The 18,988-nt window shown below is 43.2% G+C and overlaps 2 protein-coding genes and 2 long non-coding RNA genes across 4 annotated transcripts; 2 read left to right on the top strand and 2 right to left on the bottom strand.

Moving 5' to 3' along the window:
• On the bottom strand, positions 1 to 4,154 carry LOC112876622 (nuclear/nucleolar GTPase 2). The gene is made up of 11 exons (XM_025940763.1): positions 3,792 to 4,154; positions 3,435 to 3,568; positions 3,033 to 3,162; positions 2,602 to 2,762; positions 2,409 to 2,510; positions 2,201 to 2,305; positions 1,977 to 2,105; positions 1,752 to 1,892; positions 1,091 to 1,191; positions 811 to 868; positions 1 to 606 (listed from the first exon to the last, which is right to left on the bottom strand). The coding sequence occupies exons 1-11, from the start codon at positions 4,042 to 4,044 to the stop codon at positions 295 to 297; spliced, it is 1,626 nt and encodes a 541-aa protein (XP_025796548.1). The 5' UTR covers positions 4,045 to 4,154; the 3' UTR covers positions 1 to 294.
• Positions 4,155 to 5,103: 949 nt separating this feature from the next.
• On the top strand, positions 5,104 to 7,933 carry LOC112877427 (nucleolar protein 56-like). The gene is made up of 8 exons (XM_025941735.1): positions 5,104 to 5,397; positions 5,481 to 5,695; positions 5,887 to 6,044; positions 6,203 to 6,390; positions 6,478 to 6,730; positions 6,841 to 6,989; positions 7,091 to 7,243; positions 7,365 to 7,933. Exons 1-8 carry the CDS (start codon positions 5,193 to 5,195, stop codon positions 7,694 to 7,696), a joined length of 1,653 nt encoding a protein of 550 aa, XP_025797520.1. The 5' UTR covers positions 5,104 to 5,192; the 3' UTR covers positions 7,697 to 7,933.
• Positions 7,934 to 8,586: 653 nt separating this feature from the next.
• Positions 8,587 to 11,103, bottom strand: LOC112877173. Its single transcript, XR_003225455.1, has 3 exons — positions 10,908 to 11,103; positions 10,607 to 10,705; positions 8,587 to 8,770 (listed from the first exon to the last, which is right to left on the bottom strand). It is a non-coding gene; the product is annotated as an uncharacterized LOC112877173 (long non-coding RNA).
• A 2,227-nt stretch (positions 11,104 to 13,330) lies between these two features.
• Positions 13,331 to 17,371, top strand: LOC112873667. Its single transcript, XR_003224803.1, has 3 exons — positions 13,331 to 13,894; positions 16,533 to 16,654; positions 16,882 to 17,371. It is a non-coding gene; the product is annotated as an uncharacterized LOC112873667 (long non-coding RNA).
• Positions 17,372 to 18,988: the final 1,617 nt, after the last annotated feature.

Genomic DNA, 18,988 nt, shown 5'->3' on the forward strand with positions numbered 1-18,988 from the left:
TAAAAATAAGGATGACTTCACCATTTTTAAGAAAGATGTATATAACTGAATTTGTAGCAGATAAACACTGCGATCCAGCGAGGTAGCTAGCAAAACTGCTCTACTTGCCCTATTACAAGATTTAGGTACGATAAAAGTTACAAAAAAGGAGGCGAGTGGCTAAGCAAATCACCATCCTTTGTAGCAGCTGAACCAACATGAATCCTTTTCTGGAACTACAGTGATAATGAGGTTAAGTAGCTACACACTCCTGAGCGCTGACATATCAACTTTAGTCCATATCTGTACCCGAAGTTACTCTGATTGCTCTGGAAGTTCTATCTCCTCGTTATCTTCACTTTCAATGTCTTCATTATCTGCATCATGTTCCTTATGGCAGGGTACATTCATGTTCTGCTGAGACGAAATTATCCCTGCAATGGCTTTCATTGCAGCAGCAGTCCTGTCGCTGCTTACTCCGTCCTCTTCGGTTTTATCAATAGGCTCAGCACTTTCAGATGCACCATCATCACTCTGCTGCGGAGGGGGTACAAAAAAGGGAATTTTACCCCTCTGCCAGTCATGAAGAACCATCTTGGCTGCTGTTGTCAGGTCAGGCTCCCCACCCTGAGAACGAAAAGCATAATCATTAGGGTAAACAATATAATGGGTGAATTGTTTATAATCACACAATGTATTTCTAACAGATAGTACTGTATTGTAATAAGCAGATACAATATGTACAAAATATCAGTGTGCCTACAAACTAGTGGGAGAAACACTTGGTAGAAGTATAGCAAGACTCATAAGATATTAAGAACACATGCGTACCTTGAGAAGTTTTCCAGTAGTCCTGCACAGCTGGAGAAGAAAATCGTTATCATCAGTCCTGCAGAGAACAGATTAATTCAGCATAAGACCCTGCCATGGGTTCTAATTGTATCAAACTCTAAAAATCAGTGTTCATACATAGGAGTATACTGAAAAGGCTGTTAGTATATTTATTCATCAGGGAGCAAACTGTATATAAATAATGCTTGATGTGTTCCTACCAACATGAAAGATGCAACCAGGATAATACTAAATTACAACGTTCTTGAAAACAACATACCAATCTTGAATTTTGTACGCTCTTTGCAGATGCTCCTTTTTAACACGCCTCAGAACTTCACCAATGTGCTCAGCAGCATCCTCTAAATTTGTCACTCGTACCTAGTGACAAGTACATAAATTAGAAAGAATACATGTATTGATAAGGGGATGACAAGAAAACTAGTGTTTCTAAGATGGTTGGCATCCCAATAAATACAAGAATATGCAATAGGACATGTCAACACTATTCTCCTCAAAAGGTGTATAGTCCCACCTCATGTTGAACTACACGGTGTCTCCAATAGTAAAGATAGCTTGCTAGCTATAAGGTTGCCCACGTCATTTAGCATAACCTATCCGATGGTCTTGTTATAACACGTTCTTTAAAACTAGCATGGGTCCACATGGGTAGTTAAATGCTACATGTCTATGAAATGCCATCATAGACTGACTACTAACTAGTAGTTAGCTTTTATCACTCTTCATTTATTCTCTTCACCACACAAGCAAAATCAGATGTGGCTCTCCCGTAGCTAACTGACAATACATTGTTCGAGACGCCCTTAGACATTTGTTCTATGCACAATAGCAACTATAGGGGGAGTCACTAGATGCTTGAAATAAGTCTTTAGATCAATCCAACTAAAAAAGATCAAATGTGCACAGCTCAAGATACATACCACACCCTTTAGAACTATATCAGTTTCTGAATCATTATTTTGATACACAACGCCAGGACAATCGATCAAAAAGATCTTTTTAGTGAGAGTGATGTACTGCCACACTTTTGTCTCTCCAGGAATGGGCGCGACCTTGCAAACCTGCAGGCATAACACAATCATCAGAATAACCTGAAAGATCACTAGAAAATGACATCTTGAAAGCATTGGAGAGGAGAGAATTACACTCTTCGACCGTAATGTGTTAATAACAGATGACTTCCCAACATTGGGGTACCCAACAAATCCGACAGATATAGCTTGTTTGTCATTCTTCAAACGAGCAAACTGCCTCAATACTGACAGAAGAGATCCCTGGACATGTTCAGAAAAATTAAGGGGTCATTATATAATAGAACAGTGATGATAGTATGATACACTGAGAAATATCCTGCAAAATGCAAACTTACTTTGCCAAATGACTTGTTGATGCTAGCATGGAATGCTAGGGTGGGATAGTCCTTTGACAGGGTCCTTAACCATCCTTTTGTAGCCCAAGCAGGGATTAGATCGCACTAAATAAAAAATGGAACAAACAATCATTACGCCATCAGACATCAAAACAGGAAAGTGACAAAGCTTTTGTACAGGGATAAGTTGCAGAGCTTAAATTAATACCTTATTTAGTAAGAATACCAAGTGTTTGTGTTTGCAATTCTCCTTTAGATGTTTCTCTAGATGATAGCATCGAGTGCCCATTGGATCCCTAGCATCCAACACCTGCAAGATAAAAAAAGGTATAAATATTTAGCACACCTTTGGTTGAGCTCACGCTGCAATTTTCACATGGACAAAAGAACTGTATACTAACCTGCACAACAACATCTGAAGAGTCAATAACTTTGTACAGTTCACCCCAGATTCTTTTGCTCTGTCCCTTCTCAAACATCGTATGCCTCACTAGATCCCTTAAGCCATCTTCTTCTTCCTCCCTTGGCAACTTTGAGGAAGCATACTTTTGCTCAAATGCATCTGAAGTAGATAAAATATACATGTTCATGCAACTAAAACTAAAACAGAAAGTACACCAAACAAGGATGTGTGCAATTAACGATCCAACGAACTTCAAAGTTGCATGTTCTACCATAGCAGTTATGGAACATCAATGACTGACACCATTGGTTGACTAATAATAGTTGAGTCAACTTAAAAAGTTAAATGGAACCAATCAAATTGCTATATTCTTAAGTGACATGCACTACTTTGGAATCCTAATTATTCAGAAGCAAAACACTGACTCACCTTGGGAATCATCAGCTTTCTTCAGCAAAGATTCATAATCAAGTGCAGTTAGTTTCGGGCGTTTCCTCTTGCCCTTTGGCCCAAAAGCATGCTCAAAAGGTTCAACATCAAGCAAATGCGCTCTCGCTTGCTGCAGGAAGACAAGCAAACTTACATAAGAACATTTCTGCATAAAGTAGGGTAATTTACAGTGGGTGGAATGAAAGGGTGCATGTTTCGTTTTTTATTAAATATCCAACTGAGACAACAGTTCAACCAACTAGAAAGGGGAACAATATTCACACCAGTTGCTTCAATCAAACTAATAAAGTTACACGCATGTTATTTTTGCCCCTTTCACCAACATTTGAACAGGCTGATGACCATCATGACAGATCATAATGGTATACGCAAGAGCAGCACCTTTTGATGATCCTGCAGGAGTGATAGTGGTAGCTTCCGTTCTTTCAGGATGACACTGAAGTTGTCAGAAAGACGATTCTGGAGTTCCTCCCGAAACATTTCAAGCTGTGGCTGGCCCACAACCCGGGTGTTGCCTGCAATTACCAGGAACCGCATCAGCATAAGATAGGTACAAGCAATCAGCATCCATCAATGGACGTATCTTGTGGCAAACATCGGAACAAGCAACGTTTCCTACAGGGCAGCAATTCATACTGGAGCCACCGTGCAGCATTTGACAGCTTAATTGGCGCACCAGCTATGCTTATATAAATAGGCACATAGAAGGTTGGGTTAGGCATGGGGCGATGTTCTCACCGAACCACCGGCGGTCGGGCTCGATGCGGGTGTTGGGGAGCTCCTTGGACTGGAACTCGTTCCTGAGCACCTTCCCGGAGCGGTCCCTCTTGGGCCGCGTCTTGTACATCTTTAGCCGCCGGACGGTCGCCGCGGACCGGGCCCCGCCGCCGGCGCCGCCGCCGGCGCCCTTCTTGTCATTGGGGCGGTTGACGTCGTTCGAGTGCCGCGGCTTGCCCGACACGTTCACCGCCTTCTCCTTCTTCTTCGCCATCTCCCTCTCCCTCTTCTTCTTCTTCTTGATTCTCTTGTGGGTTCGCGAGGGCGGGGGGCGGGGAAGAGTCGGAGGAGGCGGTTCCGCGGTGGGAGAGACTAGAGAGGAGGCAACGATGTGGGCGAAGCTAGGGTTTTGAGAGGACGCGGATGGGAGCGGGTGCGTCGCACGTGCTGCGCGTAAGGCAGATGGGCCTTTCGTGGCTGGGCTTTGCGTGAGGTACGACGCGGAAGCAAACTGTTGGCTTGTTGGCCCATTACTCGTGCGACGGGCCGACGGCGGCTACGTAACGGGCCAGTACACGCAGTACCGGAAAAATACTGGTGAAATACTCTAAAGTAATTTTTATCTCTAAAGTATGTAATGTATGTATCTGGTTTGGTTCAACTTCTATCATCGTGTGGACCTTGATCCATCTCATATATGCGACCAGCCCTCCGTCCATGACTGGATCATTTAAATCCCTACAAATTAACGCACATCGCATGCCCAACTATATATATCTAATATCTATATAGTCTTTATCCATAGTAACAAACGGATATATTTGCCTAGTGAAAATTTAAAAGAATATGTGCACCACGCTTCTCCCGCTGCATGTTTGTTAACACGAGAGACCAAGCTGTTTGCATTTCCTCAATGCAAACCAGCGCGCATCTCATTCTCTTCTTTGACGTTGAGAAAAATGAGAGACATGATCATTCTCGCTCTAAGAATCTGGTGCTAAGTTAGGGACAAGATGACGAAGACCACATAAATGGTGAAGAAAATTTCATATGCGAACAAGCGCGAGACAAGAACGTAGTTCATATTTTTAAAAAAATTATTCCTTTGCTGTGGATATGGTTATTTACTCCGTATGTTCTTTTAAAGTTTTTTTAGTAGAGGTCCAAACTCCAAAGAGAGAGTAAGGCTCATTAGCCCAAAGTACTAATAAGTACTAACTAATACACGAATGGAGAAATAAGAAATTAGAGGAGGGTGAGAAGGAAAAAGGGTAATCCGACGGCCCACAAGAGCCCAGCCTGAGCCCATAAATCTGCCCCCCGCGCCAACCCCGTCTCCCTTGTCCACCTAAAACCCTAACCCCTCCGCCGCCCCCAAACCCCAGCCACCAGCAGCAGCCGCCGCCGCCATCCGCCGGCGAGATGGCGCTGTACCTGCTGTTCGAGTCGGCCTCCGGCTACGGCCTCTTCCACGCGTACGGCATCGATGAGATCGGCCAGAGCGTGGAAGCCGTGCGCTCCTCCGTCCTGGACCTCGAACGCTTCGGCAAGGCCGTCAAGCTCACCGCCTTCAACCCCTTCTCCTCCGCCGTCGACGCGCTCAACCAGTGCAACGCCATCTCCGAAGGTCTGCTTCCCCCCGCCTCATGATACAGCCTCACTGCGAGACGCATGCGTTTTGACGCGGAGTTTGGTCGTATTTTTGGGCAGGGATCATGACCGATGAGCTGAGGAGCTTCTTGGAGCTGAACCTGCCCAAGCCCAAGGAGGGGAAGAAGGCCAAGTACAGCCTCGGTGTCGTCGAGCCAAAGGTCGGCTCCCACATCGCCGAGGTCACCGGCATCCCCTGCCAGAGCAACGACTTTATCCAGGAGCTGCTCCGTGGCGTCCGTCTCCACTTCGACCGCTTCATCAAGGAGCTCAAGGTGACTTTTTCCCATAATATATTCGGACAGGATCATATTATGCTTTGTACGCTTCCGTTGTAGCTCTGAGTTGCGCGAACATGCTTATGAAGCTTTGCCTGTTGGGCTTGCAGATATAGGATATCATAGACTAGTTTTGTGGTAAAGGTGGACGCATGGTTATGCTTAATTTTCTGTTATCTGTGGTTTAGGAGTCGGACTTAGAGAAGGCCCAACTCGGCCTGGGGCATAGCTACAGCAGGGCCAAGGTGAAGTTCAATGTGAACCGTGTTGACAACATGGTGATTCAGGCAATCTTTCTGTTGGATACTCTTGACAAGGACATCAACTCCTTCTCCATGAGAGTTAGGTCTGTTTCATTTTTTCTTCTGCCACATTTCTTGTTAACTGTCTGTAGCATGGAGTCTGCGTGTTTGTATCTGAGTTTTTCTGCTCTGGTTGGTTACTTTGGGAGTTTCAATATGGTGGTAGTTTGAATATTGAATGCTTGGCGTAATAAAAACGCAGGGAATGGTTCTCGTGGCACTTCCCTGAGCTTGTCAAGATTGTCAATGACAACTACCTTTATGCCAAGCTTGCTAAGTTTATCGTGAACAAATCTGATTTGGCGGAAAAAGATATTCCTGCTCTGGCTGATATAGTTGGCGATGAGGACAAGGCTAAAGAAATTGTTGAAGCAGCAAAGGCCTCAATGGGTAATGCGTATGGTTCTATTGATTTAGTTTGACTGTAGTGGTCATACTAAATTCACTTACGGTTTGTTTGTTCTTGTTTGTTTTCAGGCCAGGATCTGTCACCAGTTGATTTGATTAACGTCCAGCAATTTGCGCAAAGGGTTATGAATCTGTCTGAATACCGTAAAAACCTTTATGAATATCTTGTGACTAAGATGAATGATATTGCACCAAATCTGACATCATTGATTGGTGAAGTTGTTGGAGCTCGTCTAATCTCTCATGCTGGCAGTCTTTCAAATCTTGCCAAGTGTCCTGCCTCCACTCTCCAAATTCTTGGTGCTGAGAAGGCACTCTTCAGGTTGCTGCAGTCAACATCTTATGATTTCCCAGTGTTTCCGTAATTCTGATTTCACTTTGTCAAGTAGTCACAACAATATGGTTCTTATGCTTGTCTGCTTTGTCCATCAGAGCGCTGAAAACTCGAGGGAACACACCTAAGTATGGCCTTATATTCCACTCCTCCTTCATTGGGCGTGCTTCAACCAAGAACAAGGGCAGAATGGCTCGTTACCTGGCAAACAAATGCTCGATTGCGTCTCGCATTGATTGCTACTCAGGTTAGTTTCAAAGGGTTCTGTTACCGGACTCTTTTGTATGCTGAATATTCTCATTCTGAAAGCATCCTGCTTGATTGTTTGCCACTGTAATCTGACTCCAGAGGCAAGCACATCTGTCTTTGGCCAAAAATTGCGTGAGCAAGTTGAGGAGAGACTGGACTTCTATGACAAGGGTGTTGCGCCTCGTAAAAACCTTGATGTTATGAAAGCTGCTATTGACAGTATGGTCAATGGAACCTCAATTGATGATGATGGTAAGCATAGGCTAATTCCATATATCAGAAATGCAAGCACTTTTAATTTTAGTTTCCTCTGGAACAATGGTTTACCCATTCCATGTTCGATGATGTTTACGCTGTTCTTCAATGTGTGCAGATAATGAGAGGACTGATGCATCTGCCAAGAAAAGCAAGAAAAAGAAGTCCAAGGCTGAGGCTGATGGTGATGCAATGGAACTGGATAAGCCTTCCAATGCTGCTGACGGTGAAGCTGAGCCTGGAACTGAGAAGAAGAAGAAGAAAAAGAAGCATAAGCTAGAGGAGACCCAGGAGCAGGAGAATGTGGCAACCAATGGTGATGCCGAAGTTACCAAAACTCCCAAGAAGAAGAAGAAGAGCCGTGAAGTTTCAGAGGATGCTGAACCTAAGACAGCCACTGAAGGGAAGAAGAAAAAGAAGAAGAAGGCCAAGGCTGAGGATAATGAGTAGTTTATTTGTTGTATGGGGGATGAATTCGAGTATTTGTTGAAAACAGAGATAAGCGTCTAGGTTCTAGTTCATGCAGAGCTTGAAATCATGTCCAACTATGAAGTTTACTTATCTTATCCATATGTAGTGTTGATTCCCCGATGAAGGGTGTGGGATCTCGTCTAGCCTGCATGGAATTTTTGTTTGAAGAGGCTAATTTTAAAAATCGTGATAGATGGTCTGCTTATCAGGGTTAAACCCTTTTCGCCGTGTGGTGGTTTGTTATTTCAGTTTTGACGCGTGTACTCTGGTGGTTTGGTGTCTTCGGTGTGTTACGGTTTCTGTTTGACAGGACCGATTGTTAATGCGAAGACGAGAGCATCTTCTACGGAGACATGCTCACGAATTTTACGTGTATTTGCTTTCAGTGGATATATACTCTTCCGTATGAACTATGCAAAGTAGACAGCATGTGAAGCTAGGATTTAATTTGTGGCTGCTGCATGACTATCGAGCATCGTCTGCCCAGGCTCACTGAACCCGTAGCAAGCACTGAACCGAGACCCAGCATTCGTGAATCTCAAGTACAGACGAATACCAATCAGCAGAGATGAGCTGCGCCAGAATACGCGAAACCTAGGTGGCAAGCAACAAACTGAGAGTTTTCCTTTGGGAGGGCTTGATCAACTCCTTCTTCTTCTTCTTCTTCTTCTTTTTCTTTTTACTCCTGCTTAATGAAACAGGTGCATTTGCACGTTTTTGAAAAAAGTTGCGCTTAAAGAAGAAAGTGCTAGCTCCTCACGTTCTATCCGTGAAGCTAAAATGGCCATTCCCAGTAGTCATTTTCATTTCAGCGTTTCTAAGACTGCTGTGAAATGAAATCTTGAATGCAGCCCAAATGCAGAAGCACATAGAAGGAAAATATTCGGCCTCTCTTGTGCTGTGGGAATCACTATGATGGATTGTGTGATACAAATCAAACTGAGAAAGCAGGCATTTTCTTAGCTTCTCCATGTTTAGGGAACACAATGAAGATGCATCTGAATCCTGGCAAGGCCGAGCAAGTCTCTGATGGGATCTAATATGAAATGTTACCTGGGAAGTAAGCAGGTATTAGATAAAGCTTTGAAGAGGCATATACTTTACTATAAGTTTAAACTGGAAGCATGATATTCCTCCAGCTGGAAAGATAAAAAGGTATGCCAACAACATAACAGAAAGTAACAGTGCCAAAAAAAAGGACCACCGAATGGGTAAAAACTGATGGCAAAAATGCTAGAAAGAAAGTATCACCAATTAAACAATAGTTCAGAGAAAAACATTCTCTCCCAAATTGGGAACAAAAGAGAAACCTAAACAACCATTTGAGCATGTATAGTTATCCTGCCTGATATCATGAGCATACAGTGATAATTTTGGTCAATGTAATTTTTTTAAAAAAATGCATCATTCCTTCAAGGAAAGAAAAGGTAGATTAAGATTGTTTTGCGGAATGCAGAAAATCTAACTTAAACTGAATGAAATATGGTTTTTGAATAAAGAGAAACTGCTATCTGACCTCCCCAAACTTAGCTTCAAGGGTAATCATATTAAACTATATGAGTTCAATTTTAAAATTGAAGCAAAAGAAGAACAAGACAGTCAAGAATTATAAAACATGGTTGATGCAATAAAGGGAGTTCACAAGATGGGAATATACCAATTGATTTTACACTATGTTCTGCATACTGAGGACTTGTCTTAAAGACCTTGCCCTATCAAAGATGAAACCAAATCATGTGGAATATATAGTTCTGCAGAACTGGCATTAAACTAGGGGGTAGAAAAAAAATGGAATTCACAGAAAACTTAGTGGTTATTTCATTCTTTTATAATAGTATATACAAAGTTCATGCTCTCAAGTTCATGGGGTTATTCAGACAAATAGAAAAGCATAAACGGCTGCCTGAAACAATGTCTTTCAATTGATAGATCAGCTATACCATGTGATTCATAAATGGGACCATTTTACTATTGTAGAATACACCAACGCAATCTACGATTTTCTAGCCATCATAGTGCCATGCTTCATTGGACTCACAGTTCATGGCGGCACGAGAAACTCAGATTTAGATCGACAGGTAAAACTATAACTTTTGCAATGTCCACACCGCTACTTACCAAGTTACCATTATAATTCCAGCAGTTAGTAAGGACCACAAGGATGTAAGACAGGGGGTTCTATAATTTTATCATCATTTGAGGAGATAAAAACTCTGTTTCCCTAAAGATAGCCTCCTAGGCTGCTACAGAAAGGCTCTACTGATTTAAAACCATGGAACCATCTACTCACAAACTTCTTTCTTTCTCTGCAAATGTGATGAAAAATTAAGTTAAGTAGAATTCTTTTACAAGTTATTAAGCCTATTCCTTGCCGACCTTCCGTTCGAGCCATTCAGGAACACAGGATTGTCTTTTATCCAAAAACTTACTAGAAAAAGAGGGAATCCCAAGCAAAATAAAGGAAACGCCGGTCTAACTAAAATGTAGGGCCAACATCTGCAATACTCTCTCGTCAATAATAACGATCCAGCTCCGTTTTTGTCCTGGAAATGACTCGACATAAAGAATGCAAATGAAGGCAGGTGCTGACATTGGTGGCATATGCAACAATAGTTCGCAAATCGCAACTAACATAAAGATGCTATTATAGTATTCACTGTAAGCAAAAGTACATGTACAGTTGCATGAACATATGCATCCAACGACACAAATCCACAGAGAGCAGGCGCTAACACAACTACCACATGGAAGGGCCAAGCTAGTTATCAGGCCAAGCTACAAGCAGTCAAGCACATACAGGCAGAAGGGACCAGCAAGGCAGCAAGGAAGCAAAAACCTCACACATCGGCACGAACAAACGCGGGGCCAATCGCAAAAGGGATGGCTCACCTTCGTGACGGCGAGGGAATTGAAGGAGACGTGCGCGCGGGGTCGCTGCCCACCCGCTCGAGCACGGCGAGGTCCCTCTACGCCCGTTCCCTTCCTGGTCTGCAACGGGAACCACGGTAGCCATGAGCTCAAGCGTCCACACGAACGATCAAATGGGGCCGCTCTACTCGCGTGATTTCATCAAACAGGTGGTGCGCGTTGGCGCCACGGGGACATCGACCCGGCTCCGGCTGTTGCCATCGCCGCCTTCGCCGAACAGGCTGCTAGCGCCTAGCGCTGACGCGAGCACGGAGGGTATTACCTGGGCACATGTCGGTGCAGGTGCCAATGATCGGGGCAGCGTCGTCCTCGCTAGCCTCGGCCGCGGGAGGAGCTCCGGCCCCGGTGGCTCGCCTCGCCGCGGCGGTGCATGGCGCTGCCTGGCTCCGCGGCCTGGAAAGTTCGGTGGGTGGGCTTCGATCTTGAGCTCCTGGGGTAGTTTCGAAATTTAGAAATGGTCGAGGCCGCGAATTGGTGGAATGGACCCGCTTCAGTTAACCGTTAAACTGTTTTTTGTTTTGGCGTCACGACTGTTTTAACTGGACGTTTAAACTGCTCCCCGGTCATTCTGATACTAGAAGACTTGTTTTGCTTGAACATTGTATAAAATAATTTGAGTAGTGTTTATATTTTTATTTTGAGGGAATCGGCAGTGTTTATATTGTTTTTAGGATTTGATAGGCACAATTCTTAGCAAAGACTACCAGACAGTAACCGGTGCTTAAATTAATAGAGATAAAAAGAGTATAACCAAATGACATCATAAATTCATCATAGTTTACATGTCCTTGAATACCTTGACAAATGTGCAACAGCGCATGTCATCCCCGGAAAGATGTTGCCCTACTAGCTTCATCTTTTATGAAACAACATATGGTGGTTCGTGACTGGTTTTTGTTAAAAGGGGCAAAAGAAATTTGTATTTTTGTTTCCTCAAAAAAAAATTTTTGTATTTCTGGTAACGCTAGTGAGGCAAAAGCACTAAAACGTCGAGGCAGCCCGCAAAACAAAAAAAACGTCGACGCATGGATTGTAAACACTTGTCTACTGATTCGGGAATAAATGCACTGTGACTGTGATTGTGACTACTTTAACTTTCTTTTGGTTAGTGAATGCCACCTCTTCGTTTCTTGATTTGGAATATGGGAATTTCATAATTGCAGTACATGTTCTTAGGCTATTACTTAGGCTATTCATAATGGGAGTTTTATGGAGTGTTTCATGGCATTAATTAGCCTACCACATCAGCAATTTGGATGACATGGCACATCATTTAAGAAGTAAGAGTTTCATGGAGTTTCACGAGGATGAAACTATGTTAACCCATTTCCAAGAACTTGGAAACCGTGTGAAACCTCCATTGAGAGTGTTTTGTTTCATCTTCACACAATTGAGTAAATCCTATTGGTTATTTATTTGCATCATTTAAGTAGTATGTTGGCATATGAAATAGTGAGATGAAACTCTCTATTGAGAGAGGGTGTTTCATCCTTCTACAAAGTTGACGTGGCATTCTTGGAAACATGGACATGAAATTCTCATTGTGATTAGCTTTAGGATGCGAACCTAAAAGACACAATGATACTATGTGGATATGGCATCTTTCTTTAAATCTTATTGTATTTTAAGTCCATGCACTCTACCTGGTAAAAAGTAACTGATGTGTTTTGTCTTTTATTGTCTTCAAAGTGTGACCTTGACCACCTTTTCATTAAAACAATATCTATAAAATCAAATAAATTCATAATATTATAATGGCAATCTTTCATTATAAAACCTGCATATATTATATGTCTAATAAATATTTAAATTAGGTTTTACAAAGTACGGTTAGCGCGTAGTAGTTTTAACTATAGTGAGTAGTAGTTTTGTGGCGCCTTTATATTCTAGCGAGGCCCACATGGAAGCGACCTAGCGGATTAGCGCGTCCTCCCAGCGTGACCAGCAGGGAGGAACCTTATCATACTCCGCCCCCGACACCATGACGCAACACCACATGAGGAGACCTCCCCATCCGTCCGTCCGTTCCTCCCACCGACAGTCGATCCAGCCTCATATCGTGTGGCCTGCGGGACATTTAACATGGGCCCCGCCGCAAAGCACTTCCAGCTCCCCTCAGCCCACGCCGTCCTAGACGCCGACGGGTGGCCCTGGATCCTTTGTAGGGCCCACATGTCAGCAGGGCGCGCGGCACACGCCCGATCTGCCAGCCCGGGCCCGGCCACTTGTGGAAGAATCTCACGGAAAGCGAGGGATGGCGTGCGGTCAGGGGCTCGGGACCCGATGAGAGAGCATTGCATCCATGCGTTCCTTCCTTACCCGCCGGACCCACCGTGCCGGGCCTGCCGCTGCCAGGCGGGGCCCACGTGGGGACAGCGACTATTTATTGGGGGCCGGTGGTGGTGGGCCCCGGTGGAGTCAAGCCGGGTGTAACTATCTCCAGCAATACTTCCCTTCCAATTACCCATATTGGGGGAAAAACATGTGGGGCCCATCTCATCCTTCCCCCATCGGTAGACACGGTTCCAGCAGTGCAACCCATCCGTCTCCCCCGTACTCGCATGCGTAGAGAGAGGGTCGCAGGGTCTGCCGCCACGTGTCGGTAGCAGAATGGCCAACGCGGGATGGGGGAGAGAGAGGGCACCCGTAGGAATAGGAGACCGCGGGGTGCACCCGGATTTTGGGGGAGAAATTTGGGGCACTACTGGATATGTGAACAGTACCAAAAATCCTATATTTTGGGAGAAATGGGGAGATGGAGGATGTCGCTGGAGATGGCCTAAATCACGGTCTCTGGGTCTCTGGCACCCCCGTGCTTGCTTCCTTTCCATCATTCCGCTCCCCACACACCCTGCCTGTTTGGGTCGTGGCGGAGTTCCTGGCTGGCGGCCTCCCCATTCCTCCTCCTCCTCCTTTCCCGCCTGGTGGCCACGGCGTCGCTCCCTCCCTCGCGAATTGGGTAGCGGGGGCTCGAGGGTTCCTTCGTCCCCTGGTGAGTAATCCGAGCTTTCCTCGGACGGGTACCCTTGTTGCGAGAGCCGGTCTGGTGCCCAGCCGGATCTGCGCGCATTTCTTCCTCCCCTCTCTGTCCGCTCGGGGGTTCATGTGCCACGTGGTACCCCAGAGATCCAACTCGTGCCTGTATCTGCAGTTGGGTTGGGCTCTCTTGGTGGCGTTCTTCAGCGTGCGAGGTGGATCCTCCGATCTCAGTGGGTGCAGCGCCGTAGAACACCTTTGTGCCCAATTGAGGTGACGTGCGGAGTTTCTTTCTCAAAAAGAAATGATGTTTATGTTCCACTTCATTTTTTTCCAGTTTATTAATGTATTTGGGACACATCGAGCGCACGTATTCTAGAACCTAATTGGAAGATATCTATTCATGTTTGGAATAAAACTGTTTTGCCTGTCCCCTCATTTTCCGTTGCCTTCTATTGAAGAAAAATTAGTTGGAGAAGAGGTACAAGATTTGTTTGGAAAGTGGGTTGGAGAAAAGCTTTTGTCTATAGCGACATTTTATAATTTGATCGTTGGAATTCACATCCTATAACTCATTAGAAAAAATGAGACAAGTTAAGAGTTTACTTACTTGACTCATTCGAAACAGTTGTAAAAAGATTCACATATGTATACCAGTGGCGCATCTAGACTTTAAAAATTAGGTGTAGATGATCTCTAAAACTATTCTTTATACTTAACCATATTCATATTCTAAATAAAAGTACTATGGCTAGTTTGAAACATATATTATTTGACAAGCTTAAAGTCATTACTTAAACATATTACATTCCTCTTTAGTCAATAGCCTCTCAAGATCAAATAATAAAGGTTTCACATATCTAATTTATTTATAGCTTATATTAGTCGTTACATAGCTAGCACATAAAATATCTATCGATGTGATATTTTTCTCCATTATAAATTTGAAGTGATGCTTGATATATTTTTTAATAGATAGAATAAGATTTTTTTAGCTGGAATAATTTGTTATAATCCTAACAAATATGTCCGTGCGTTTGTACCGGTGATACTGTGAAGTATTTATTAACCTTATCAGTTTAAATATCATCACAACATTCACATGATAACATCTCATTCAAAGTCCTTTCAAATAAAGTTTTAACCTCTACCACTTCTTAACATTTTCATACATACCACTCATCTACCTTCCTAAAAAATCTTCCCGCCATACTTCACGATGTTGGCTGTCGCGACCTTAACTTCAGCAACGACGAGAGTTGTGAGGGATAGATCCTCGGATACCCGTAAGGAAGGTACCCGTAGGGACTCCTACTAAGATTCATCTCTAATACTACTAAAACTCTACCCTATAATCTTCCTAGGACTCCTACCTTGTAACCGACTAGTGACCCACCTCTGGGATAAATAAAGGAGGGTAGAGGTACCTAGACATATCGATCAACACTTCGACCACACATGACGTAGGGTATTACGCTCTCGGCGGTCCAAACCTGTCTAAAATTTTATGTTCCTTATACCTTCGAATTTCTAATCTCGATGACACACCACCTACAATCAACCACCTCGGGGGTATCCCTCGATGGGATTGGAGGTTAAACATCGACAGCTGGCGCGCTAGGCAGAGGTGGTCATTGAAGATCCACTGGCGAGCTTGGAGGACCACATCTACAAAATCAATCTATTACAACTCGGGCGGTACGGCGAGATCAAAATCGCTGAATCTCCAACTAAGTCGGCAACTCGGCCTATATCTACATCAAGTCAGTTCGTTGCGGGGTCTGAAGTGGAGCAGTCTCATCTATCACGGTGCATCAAGTCAACATACAAGAGAGAAGAACACACGGCACCAAATCCGTTCTGGAAACATGGTCCGTGGGGCCTGACCAAGCTGCCGGCCATGATGAAGACAGGAGATGGAGAAGCAGTTTCCTTTCCTGTTCAAGTACGGATGAAGACGGAAGAGTACCATACAAGAATTGGAGGCCTATATCGTGTGTAGATACATGCGAGCTATTGCAAGCACATGCACGTGTACCTGCATCTCGGCTTCATCAACGGTCAATTGCTCGACCGCGGCGACCAAGACGACGTCTGGGGCTTGTCATCCCGAACACGAGGAGAACGCACTGATTCTTCTCCAACTACTTCGATTTTGTTAGGACTCTCATGACTATTTGGATTACTTGTCTTGACAAAACGAGTTGTTGAAGTAGTCGAAAATAGTCATACGAGTTGTTGAAGTAGTACGAAAAAGTCGTACCAGTTGTTGAAGTAGTCCATTAAACTTCAGAAAGTAATCGATTGAGGCATCGAGTAGTCGTACTTGTTGAAAAAGTAGTCGCAATCACACGACGAAGAGGTACGGGCGACGACGTCGACAGACGGAATTGGTGCGCAGGGACTGATGGTGAATAGTACCAAATCTCGGACACGAAGATCAAGTTGGTGATGACTTGTAACTCGTAGAAGACTAAATCTCAGGTGTAACCAGTATAGTAATATCCTCATCACTACTTATCTGTGTATATCTCTCGACGGGCATTGAAATCCTCCAGAGCTACACTTCGCCACCTATTTTATGCCAACGAGCATTCTCTTTGTCACAATGCAGACTACTTATTTATTTTTTCTTAACAGTCGCTAATCTACTGGGGTAGCACATGTCTTAATCCGTGAAACCTCAGCTCTTCTGTCTCGCCTAACGCATCTACGTGTACACGAAATAAAGATCTCATGCACGCTATGAGCAATGGCTAAAACAGGATCAGGTGCTTAAACGTAACAGATGGACCACTCGGAAGATTTACATAGGCTAAATAAGAGCTTGACACAATAAGTTTATTTTTACATCGAACAAATTTCGGTATCTTCGCATTATGCTACATAATGTGTACATTACCTTTTTCAGATCGAGTTTCGGCAACAACTCTCCAGTTCGTTCAGTACATCTACGATGGCTTCCCTCGCTCCCAGACTCGGGGGTTGGGCACAAATAACTACTCGACATGGCTTCTACGGCTCCCCTAGCTCGTAAGTTTGGTGGCTGGATGCCGCAAAATTACTTGGATGCTAACTCATGTGAGGACTAAAGGCAAAAAAGTAACCTTAGATTACTGCGTGGTTAAAAAACCAGCGGCGGCCTAAGGGTCCTTTGGGATAAGATCTATTTTGAGCGGTATTTTAACCATCAATTCAGATTCTACAAAAAATTATGCAACGCATGCCATAATTCTTTTGGATCTTTTTTCCAAATTTAGGATTTGGATTTAAGGATCGGGGCTGCAGGATATGTGTCATCAGGCATTTGTTTTTCAAATCTATTTGGAAGACAAAAGAAAGAAGATTTAAGACTAATTTGATCCTCAGTCTGATTCTTCGATTCAACTTAAAATTTGGAGGCTACTTCATATGGAGTGCGATTTGACTAAAGACTACTCGCGGCTTAAGCATCTTACAGCCTCGAGGCAGTCAAGAAAGTACTCCGGAAGACACATTTCAGGCAAAGTTCAAAAGACTCGAAGATGACTCCAGAAGTACATTGAAGTCGGCAGTACTCGGTTATAAAAAGAGCTCGGGGACTTATTAGGGATAGATCCCAGGTACCCGCAGAAAAAATAAGTCGAACTTCTACTAGGATTCATTCGTAATCCTAATAGAATTTTATCCTGTAATTATATTGGGACTCTTACCTTGTAACCGGCTATTAACCCGCCCCCTAGGATATATAAAGGAGAGTAGGGGTATCTAGACACATCAATCTATACCTAAGGCAAGACAAACCGCCACACAGGACGTAGAGTATTACACTCTCGGCGGCCCGAACCTGTCTAAAGTTTCGTATTCCTAGCACCTTCGAGTTCCTAATCTCAGCGACACCCCACCTAAAATCTACCATCTCAAGGTATCCCTCGGTGGGCTCGTAGGTTAAACACCAATAAGAGTGCCCCACCATATTAGCATGCGTGCTCATCTCGACACTGGTCCGATGACCTACTAATTTACACCTGCAGACCTGCTGAGCATTCACTATTCACCCCTATCCCTAAGTAGGATTAAAAAAAGTTCAAAACTCACGAGCTATTTATATTTGACTTGCTAAAAAACTCAATTCAAGCTAAGCTATACTTGGAATCAAGCCAAGCTTGACCAAACCTGAAACTCGCGAGCACCAATAATCTGAAACTGAGATATTCAATGAAGCTCGAGTATTTCAGTTTTGTATGGCATGTGCATGCACCCCGCTACCTCTATTAATTAAATTCCCAACCATCAAAAGTTAAAATATTATTGCTGGAGGCTAGAGCTTTGCATTAGCTAGCGAGCTACTGTGTTGCACAAGCTAAAATATGTACAAAATAATATTTTTTTTCATTCTCTTTTAATAGTTCTATTTTATCTTGGTACAATGATGAAGGGAAAGAACCTTACTTATCTTCTCATTAATCACGATTCTTCGTTTCCGATGTTATGATATAAGTACACTCATTTTTTGAAGAGATGTTACCCTGCACGGAAATCGAACGGCCATCCATACTATTCCCCAGATGTGAAGTCAAATAGAATTATCATGAAAACAATTCAATTTTGAAAATAGTACTATTAAAAGAAAATAGATGGAATAAAGTTAAATGTCCAGATATGCTTCGCTTTCCATTTATTCATTTAGGTCAATCTTAGTGCATAGTTTCATTGCACCGTTACGGGGATGAAATTTAGTAACCGAACCGGATGAGTGTTATGAAGATAAAACTGCTCTAACAGCCCATGAAACTCTCCCTTCTCTCACAGCCTATGAAAGTCTCCCTTCTTTTCTCTTAATGATTCTGCCATATCAATAAATTTTCTGATTTGGCATAATATTTAATGCACATAAAATTTCTACTGAGACTAGCCTTATAGGTACATCTCCTTATCTATCATCAATACTGATGCCGTGAAATCTTCTATCGTAGTTTCCATAAGAGTTAGGTGCCGTTTGGATCTCTGAACTAAAGTTTTAGTCCCTGTCACATCGGATGTTTAGATACTAATTCAAAATATTAAATATAAATTCATTATAAAATTAATTGCACAAATGAAAACTAATTAACGAGATGAATCTATTAAGCTTAATTAGATCATAATTTGGCAATACTGTGCTACAATAAATATGTGCTAATTATAGACTAATTAGTATACATGGGTTTATCTTGACAATTAGCCGTGACTTATGCAATTAGTTTAACAATTAGCTTTTATTTAATCTATCTAACTGAAAGGATCTCAAGATGGCTAGAGGGGGATGAATAGGCTAAACTAAAACTTAAAACACTTTAAACACTGTCAGTAACACAGATATCCGGATACTCTGGATATATATCCGAA

This window comes from Panicum hallii, chromosome 9 (assembly GCF_002211085.1).
Source record: "Panicum hallii strain FIL2 chromosome 9, PHallii_v3.1, whole genome shotgun sequence".
Lineage (NCBI taxonomy): Eukaryota > Viridiplantae > Streptophyta > Magnoliopsida > Poales > Poaceae > Panicum > Panicum hallii.